Here is a 9,577-nt window from a genome sequence, read left to right as displayed (position 1 = left end):
TCCTTTCTATCAATAAGTAGTCCATCGAGATGAAAATTTTGTTTAAAACCCTGTATGATGAGACATTTGCTAATCTTTGTTGATGGTTGGCAAAATCCTTCGCCTATTTTTATGGCCACGGAATAAAGTGGTTATCGAGGTTAGGATGTAGATTAACACAAGCTCTGAGTAAGTCTCTGACGAAATTTTAGCAATGTCCTATTACTCATTTGTGCAGCATGCTAAATAGGAGCTTATAATGTAATCAGATAGATAAAAAATCTACTCTTCAAGTGGCTGCAGAAAAACACACGTACAAAGGTACTGAAACTTGCAATCTTTCGGAACCAGTGGCTCCTTCTTCTGACAGGAGGGTTCTGGGGAAGGAAGGGGGGTGAAGGAAAGGGCTGGTGAGATTTACGAAATGGAGAAAAAGTCTTCCCTGATCTGGGCAACTTTTCCAAACTCTCATCATTTCCTAAACCTCACCAGTCCTCCTCCTTCACCCCTCTTCCTTCTACTGCAAAGATGCTCCCAGAAGAAGTCACTGGCTCTGAAAGCTTGCAAATAATTTCAATACCTTTATTTGTGTGTTCATTCTCCTGTGGCTTTATGAGTAGATTTTTTTTTATCTATCCACTCACATTATATTTTCAAAAATTATTTTCATAAATGGGAACTTAGGAATTGCCTGCAGGGCAATACAGCCACACATAATTTCAAGTGTGTCCACAACTGGACATCCAACAAAACAACACAAAGTCAGGTTTCCTTTCACAGGAGTAGCTGCTATTCTACACTCTGAATATTATAAGCTCCTAACAAATTTTAACTTCTATTATTGGAAGAAAGTAAAAGATGCAAAGTATATGTAACTTGCCAAATTTTATTTAACATTTAAAAATTTTACAAAAATATTCAATGTAGCAAACATCAACAGTGCATTTGTAAACTCTGAAACAGTACAATATACAATAACAATACTTACTTTAAAATGGAAAAAAGTTACAAGTGTATAAAATTACAAAGATTCAAAAAGACAATAACAACATTATGATTTGTTTAAACTAGCATTTGCACATTATTCAGCTATATACTCAATGCATCATCTTGAGGAATGAAAGTTTTACTGGTGCAATGCATATCACAGTCAAAGGGAAAAAAGCTAATCTGTACATCTCCAGTTTTATACTAAACTGAATAGATACTTCATAACAAAGAGAGAGAGAGAGAGAAACAGGCAGTTGGTATTCCATACAAACAGAATCTGAGGGGGATCTAATTACAAAAAATTGAACATAATTAATTTTCAGTTGGATACAGGAACCTAAGCTGCATGCAGCAGTTTAAATTGAGGAGTACAAGACATATATATCAATTTCGAACAAGCAACATTTTAGGTTTTTTAAGTGAACTCTCATTTTTTAAAAATAAAATTCAGTTCAATTTTAATGTCCACTCAACTGTTATTCTTCCAAAGCCTCAGTCGATTTCAGCTCACTCTGGATAAAATTCATAAAACTTCCATATTTTCTCCTCTCATTCTACACAGGACTGTTTATAGTAGTAGAAACAATTGCTCATGTGGAAACTAATCACAAGAAATTTTCATATTTAAATAAATTGCATTTTAAGTACAAAGACTGCATATCTTGTCACTTTGTATGACAGTCATACATACACACAATATATCTGTTTATAAAGGCACATGTTTTGTGAAATTCTGAAACAAACGGCTATTTAATACAGAGAAGGATGGTGGATATGTATCAATAAAAAGTACAATTAAGTCTAAACAAAAGGTAAGGGTGACTTGCGTGATTTACTATGTGTAAAAATTTGATGACTGATGTCCATTGCTAATTTAGACGTGTTAACCCTTTGACTGCCGTGCATGAGTTAAGTTGTCATGCTCTCCCACGCCCCAGGTGGCTTTTGGGCCAAGGGTAGGAGCATTTCGCGCAAATAGACATGCAACTGTTGAGCAACTGAACCAAGCACAGTTGAACCAAGCAGCTCCCAACAATGTCTCCTCTATGCCCGTTCAGCAAACATTGCTGCATGTGGGCCTCTGCAGCAGGTGCCTGGTTCATGCACCCATGCTGACTACTGTTCATCAGTGACAAAGGCTGGAACTGACACACCAATATCAGAACTGGACATCCACTGTGTGGCAACAGGTGGCCTTCTCAGATGAATAACTGTTTATGCTCTACAGAACTGAAAGCTAACATCGTACAACAATTGTTGGGAGGATCCTGGCTGGAGGAAAGTGCATGATAGTCTGGGAAATGTTTTCCTGGCGTTTCCTGGATGATCTCGTCAAGGTGGATAGCATGGTGGATCTACACACATATGAATTTATCCTTGGATACCATGTCCACCCTTACATGCAATTTGTTTTTCCTCAGTATGCTGGCATCTACCAGCAGGACAATGCAACATGTCACACAACTCATGGTGTACATGCCTAGTTTGAAGAGCATCAGGATGAACTACATACTCCCCCAGCCATCAAACTCCTTTGGTTTAACCCAATCAAGAGTCTGTGGGACGTGTTGGTACCTTCCAGAACATCACTGACTCTCTCTCTGAACAGCTTGCAGCAGTCCGCACTGCAAAACATGGTTATTTAGGCTTTTGATAGTTTGTCACATTAATGTGACTGGACAGTGTTTAAGAATTTATGCACTTCTACAAAACCTGATATATGAAAGGCATTTCATGGGGCATGAGTAATGAATGCTATGTCAAACATTTACAAGTCTGCAAATGAAATTCACAAAAATAAGCAGTACATAATAGATATCCACTCTTAATGCACAAGTTCAGCAGATTACAGCCATAACATCACACTAAAATATTTTTAGTAGACTAGTTACTAAATACATACAAGCAAAAACAGAAAAAAATGCCAACTGTTTTCCCTCTGAAACAATATAACAATTCTTTGTACTCATACTTAACATGAAAGAACTATTACATGGCTAATACAGAAGTGATGGCTGTAACAAAAATTGAAAATCTGAGCCAGATTGGGACTCAAACCCGCATTTCTTGCTTTTCGCTATCAGTTGTCTTAATTGTTAGGCCTGACTCAAACTTTCATTGTCACTGACATCATTTCATGTCATTACAACTTCCCTGATTTCTATCTCATTGATTCACTTATTTAGTTTCAGTGCATTTAATTTGCTTCATAATAAAGAAGTTTAGCTAAATGTCTAATACGAAACTGTAACAAAAAATATGGTAATCTGCTTTCAAAGGAAAAAAGGTTATAGTTTAATGTCCTGTTGATGATGGGGTCATTGTGGACAGGGCAGAAGCTCAGATTAGGGAAAGATAGGAACCATCCCAACATTCACTTTAAGCAATTGAGGGAAATCATGGAAAACTTAAACATGGATGACTTGATGGGGATCTGACCTGCTGCCCAGTCACGTAAAAGACCAGTGTCTTAGCACTGCACCATCTCACTCAGCATCTGCTGTCAAAACTGACAATGATCTCTGATGTACGGCAGTAAGTTAAGTGATCTATTTAAAAAAATGGAGACAGGAGGTCTGCCCCTCTGTAACAGCATGGCAACTAACGTATTAGTTCATCTGAGTATTTATCACAGATGACAGATAAGACAATTTTTTTTTAAGTGTCAGAACATGTCGTGTATATTCCCAGAACTTAATGACATCACATAAAATTTCATTTTCACATAGTACAAACCTGTCATACATTATACAACTTGGAATTTAGAGTATATAAAGCATTCTCCTGTTTATTTCAACTGGAGTGCATGTAAACACATAATACCAGTTATTTTTTCTTTATTTTGTTATGAACTGGATGAAAGATAATCTTTAACAGTAAGTCATTTAATCGCCCATTGATGTAGATCCACAAAATCTTGTTTCTTTTAATTGCTTCATTTATACACCACACTGAACTGCAATTTATTGTTGTGTGGCACTTAAGATTCACTACACCCATACTTGATCAATAACACCACACATTAAATGTATTGTAGCGACTAAAATTTTCAGTGAGTAACTTTTCAGCAGTCTATATCTTGTAACAACTGAATTATACAGGTGGAATACTGAATATTCACTGACACTCAAATACAATAAGAACTGCAACTGCAAGGCTATACTCAGCACACACAAAATAAGGATTTTTTTTTAAAAAAAGTGACATACATACAACAGATTCCATTACATAACTCATCCAAACTTATTAAGCTATGTGTATAATAGGCAAAATGCCTCCAATACAAAAATTTCCGAAGACACAACTTTTGCTAAGTAAATATTTGAAACACACATTTAAACTGGATACAATAAGCATGACTGATTTACTAAGAAACATGTTCAAGTATGTCTCCGTCAGTGTAGATCTTAATAAACCCAAATTACACATATTCTTATTATGTCACACAAGTCACAATTATTTAATCATCTGAAAGAAGAAAGCTTAAAGTTAAACAATGCTGTGCAGTTTTCTGCAGCTGCACAAGTCATTATGATTATAAAAGCAAACTTCTTCCTCCCTGAATCAATTTCAGTCTGTTAAAAACCCATGCTATATGTAATTTAAGAGAAACTTAAGCAATGCAGTGCTCTCAAGTTAGAAGTAACTTTCTTCATAGATTGTGTTATTGATGATCTGTAAATACAGAAAAAGTGCTGATGACTGCTAAGATACAGCACACTTCGCTGGTTGTACTGTGTGTTGCCTGTTTGGTTGTCTTCTGCCATCTGAATCTTCTAATGATAAGGCAATGGCACGTGCAAGAGCTTCATCTTCACTCTGCAACAAAAATTGAGAGTTCCAAGCAACTTTAATAAGGAACAACATAATGAAACTTACAAATAATGGTAGAAAAATGGATCTGTACCAGACAGTTGCAGTCACTAACAAAAAATGCTACTTTTCAAAAGCATGATTTCTTTCATTATGCAACAGAGAACATGGTGCAATCAATCTATAAACTGAAGAGCAAGCAATTTTCATAGGGGGGAGGGGGGGGGGGAGTGGTTGTTCCAGGAAGAATGCTACAACTGCCCTAAAGGTATACTCTGAATCAGTTTCCGGTCTAGCAGTGTAGTGCAGTGTGCAATGATTTATGTAGATTCTGCTTGTGTACATATCTTGTGTGTTGTATTAACTACTGGCAGCAGTTAGTTCTATTTAAATATTTTGTGAGTGCTTGCTATTTGCTGTTTGCACAACATCAGCAATGAGTTAGAAATATCACCTTCAACTCATCAATTTTTTTCACCAATATTTCACGCAATGTTCAATCATTTAGTTAAAGAGTCCGTGTAGTCTGTCCAAAATTACTATAGCACTAACAGCAAGGATGGAAGTGATACAGGGGGAAACCCACATGGCAAGTTCAAGCTACTTCATGCCAGTATCATGCTTCCCATTCCCAACGTTGCCAAACCTTCATCCCACACCACAACACTTCCCGCTTGCAGTGAACTTGCTGCACTGTGCAATTTTTGTGCCCTGTGACTTTCTGTGTGTTCATTTTCATTGTTGTAGGAGTTGTTCTTTTTGACAATGAAAGTTTCTGCATCAGCAATGCGCCAGAAGGATGGACATACTCTAAGTATAAACTGACATTTTTGTATAAAAGTATGTAAATGTATGAGAAGATTTGTGAGTGCAGCGTACAGCAGAACAGGTGTGAAACTCAAGGATTTGACTGTGAATGTGTTCATTGGCGCATGTGAAGGATGAACACACTTGAAATGCGAACCTGTACTACCCAGTAAAATTATAAGATGATGTACAAAATAAAATGATTACTGGAAGATATGTCAAGTGTGAGGAGGTATTACCTAATTTACACTGGCTGCTATTGGAAAGCTGTGTCTATCATAATACTTCTGCTCTCTATTCAGAAATTTTATTCTGTGCCAATAGAAAGTCGGTCCTCCTGAGAATTTGAGATTAAGTATTAAATTTTTATGAGTGGTAATCTCTCTTTCCACTGAACGTTTTGATTATTAAATGTGACTTTTTTTTAAAAAAGTGATTTTGTGTCTGACGACATTAACTCAAATTTGACCTGACAAAGCATTCCAGCACTATTTCAGTTTTAGTTTGACTCACAGGTTGAAGGTCTTAGATCTACAGTTACTGTTGCAATTTTATCACATGCAGTGCTGAAGGGTAGTTAATGTTAGTAAAAGGCAATAACACCAAGTCATTTTCATAATTAGTGCTGTGATGAGTAAAGTGCCTCATTCATTTTTTTTTTTTAATTATGAAATTACAAGAGAGACCAACTCGTTTTCAAATTTGTCAAAAGATTATTATTGAAAAGTGGTGGTGAAGTTGTCTTTACATTACAACAGTGAACAGTACTTTGACAAACTAAGTAAATGAAATAATTATCACAAGGTAGATTTATTTTCTTTTCAAACAATAATGCATGATGCAACCATTACAGTAATTTTCACTAAAGCAAATAAAATCTTTTAAACCATACTTTATCTTACAAAAGTATTTTTCTATGTCCATTTTCTATGTATTTTTGTAGTATATGCATGCATGAATGGGAGTGTATTAGGCAGCCCCTACAAACGTGATTCGTCACAAAGGGAACAGTTTTGTCATTTTTGTTGGTTGTCATTTAGATGCAAATAGGGTATATTCATTACAAATTTACACCTCATTTGATAAGAATAAATATTTATCTGGGACTTAAGTATAGGAAAAATCACAAAATTTTACAACAGTGTCATGGCACCAGATACTTTTGTAATATAACTGAATAAAATTTCTCCACAATTATTATTATAGTGTGAGTATTGTTTCTGATGAACTCATCAATGTGTATGCGGACAATCTTCTCACAACTTTCTCAGGTTTGTGTGATAATGGTTAAACTTTTTGTCTGTAACTGCATAAAGTGGTTCACCTTCAGCAATACACTTTTCAAATACTAAAAATGTGATTGCAATGATAGTCTTTCAATTCAATCATGTGGTATTTGTTTTATGACTGTTCTTTTTCTATCAGGACGCACACTGTTCCAAAATACATGGCTGCCTGAAAAATTAACGTAGTTCTATGGTCAAGTACGCACACTATCTAAAATCATCACAAGTTGCCTACACTTCTATGCCAGGGTGGTAAGCTCACAGTTTTGTCTTTAGGATATATTATGTAAGACTTTTTACAAATTATAAATTCGGCCTCCAAGTATCTGCACAACAGTGAAATGTGTGTCAAAACAAAAACTGCTGCTTTGTATTAGAGCTTTATTATTAGGCACCTCTGTAAAACTACAGCTTGCTACACAAAAATTATCACAACTAATTCACTATTTTCCCTTTACATTTTACTACTAGTAAGATGGTCATGTAATTCAGCACTAGATCACCAGGCTTATCTTTCCAGTTTACAAAAGTCAACAACACGTAGTTCCTTTAACATAATCACAAATTTCTAGTTCTTTAAAAGTCACATTAATCATTTGAAAATACTTTCTTCAAACATGGTCTCAATCTTAATTACATTCTGACCAGTTTCCTTCTATGATTAATAATTAATAGTACTGGAAAGTATCTCTTTAAGACTCAAAGGAAGTGCCGAAACCCATACACACATCTCAAGAAATGTTTGGAATCTCACAGAGTTTACTACAATGACTTCTCACAGTACACCAACTGAGGTTTGTACAATAATTTATGAACAAAATAACCATAACTCCTTCTGATAACAACACTGATTTCAGTTAGTTACAAAAAAAATCATTACAAACAAAGCAGGCTCTCTTCTAAGTGCACTTCTTGAAAACTAGTCCTTCTTGAAAACAAAGACAGTGAAAATCTGTATGTCATGATGATGATGATGATGATGATTATCAGTCATTAGTAGTGAGTATGTCCTCCCCACACATGGATGTGTTGTTCTACGTGGCAAGGCATGTTCTGGATGAGATCATCAAGTGTATCTTGGAGAATGAGGTACTGCTCCTCAATGACAACTCCAGTGAGGTCCAGAAATTGTCAGGTGGGTTTGAATGCTGTACAACAGCCACCTTCAACATGTCCTGCACATGCTCAGTTGCATTCACGTCTGGGGTCTGTGCTGGTCAATGCATTCGGTTGATGTCGCATCTTTCAAGATACCAAGAAATTGCTACAGCACAGTCTGGCCTTGCATTGTCATTGACTAGGATGAAGTTGTCACTGACTTCACGCCTGTAGGGCCTTACAAATGTTTTAGGACCTCTTGGCTTTATTAAGGAGCAGTTACATTACTGTAGATGGGGATTAGAGGGGCCCACCATCCCATCATTATTGCCACCCAGAACATTACACTTCCACCTGCAAATGGATGGACCTCCTGAACATATCACCATTCCTGGTGTTGCCTAGTGCTTCTACAAACCTGAACATGTCTAGAGTCTGGTCATAAACCAATCCCAGTCTCATCAGCAAACATGACATTTACTCCATTCTGCACTGGTCCAATGTTGTTGTGCACAAGCCCAGGTCCTTCAATTGTGTCAGTTTCATTTGTTCAGCGCAAAACTTCTCCTTAGTCTTCTGGAAGGAAGACCATTCTGATGCAATCTTCTACGCACTGTTTGGTCTGAGATACAAATCCGTTATTCTCAAGAGATGTCATATCCAATATTTTTGGCAGTTGGTGTCCGGCTCCTGTGAGCTGATAGCTGGAGGAAACGATCTTGAATTGCTGTTGCCATAGGAGGATGACCACTGTGAAGTCTATCGTTCACATTCCCTGTCTTTCACCACACCTTGGACACACCACACTGAGTGACATGTAACTGATCATCAACACCTTGCTGTGTATGACCTGCTGAAAGTAATGCCACTATCCTGACTCTATCAAGATGGTGTATGCCTCTATGTGACATGTTCCTGCAATGCTGAACACAAACTGAATGAAGCTGTTGTTGATATTGGACTGGTTGGGTGTGTCACTGCAGCAGCAGTATGTTTACATGACTGGGAAACAGCCACAAAGCATAACAGTAGTAAATACCATCCAGTATGCGGGCTCTAACTGAATAATGCATGAAATCCCTAGGTGAATGAGACCTTTAGTATCACACACTATATTTTACAATAGTATTCCAAACTTTTCTTAAGCATGTAATTCAATGAAAGCCAATTCTGACTGTGGTCAGAAATACTTTAAGCTACTTGGCTCTATTCCAGAACATGAAGCACACTTTTCTTTTTCACTGTTTTTAATGAAGAAGGATTTGTGATAATAAAAGCTGAAGTTACAATAAATAATATATATTACAAATTATTCCTGTGGCTAGTAGGACTACAAATGACCAAGTGAGCAGAACAAGCTCTCTCCAGATGGCATACTAAGGCAGCAGACTCCAGAATGTAAGAAACAATAAGGCTAAAGCCATTTCTGATACAAAATTGTAGAAACGGTTTGATGTGTAACTTACCAATCCACCCTGCAACTGTGCAGCAGTGGCTGTTCGTGTGTTTGTGGAGCTGGACACATTCTTGTTGTAGCCTGGACCATTCTGACGAGCAAGAGCTGCCTCCCTGCACAAGTAATATTGTTTTAAGTATAGCTCAGA

The 9,577-nt window shown here is 36.7% G+C and overlaps 1 protein-coding gene across 1 annotated transcript in view; it reads right to left on the bottom strand.

The window, feature by feature from the left end:
* Positions 1–886: 886 nt before the first annotated feature.
* The window catches only part of LOC126412406 (AN1-type zinc finger protein 2A-like), a 63,790-nt gene continuing 55,099 nt past the window's right edge, over positions 887–9,577 (bottom strand). The window contains exons 6-7 of the mRNA XM_050081991.1: positions 9,440–9,542; positions 887–4,788 (exon numbers count right to left, since the gene is read on the bottom strand). Of these exons, the coding sequence (XP_049937948.1) occupies positions 4,675–4,788; positions 9,440–9,542 (217 nt within the window). The 3' untranslated portion in view covers positions 887–4,674. The remainder of the gene's footprint in view (positions 4,789–9,439; positions 9,543–9,577) is intronic.

Source organism: Schistocerca serialis, chromosome 7 (assembly GCF_023864345.2).
Source record: "Schistocerca serialis cubense isolate TAMUIC-IGC-003099 chromosome 7, iqSchSeri2.2, whole genome shotgun sequence".
NCBI lineage: Eukaryota > Metazoa > Arthropoda > Insecta > Orthoptera > Acrididae > Schistocerca > Schistocerca serialis.
Note: the sequence above shows the minus strand (reverse complement) of the source record. Positions and strands in the feature narration are given on the sequence as shown.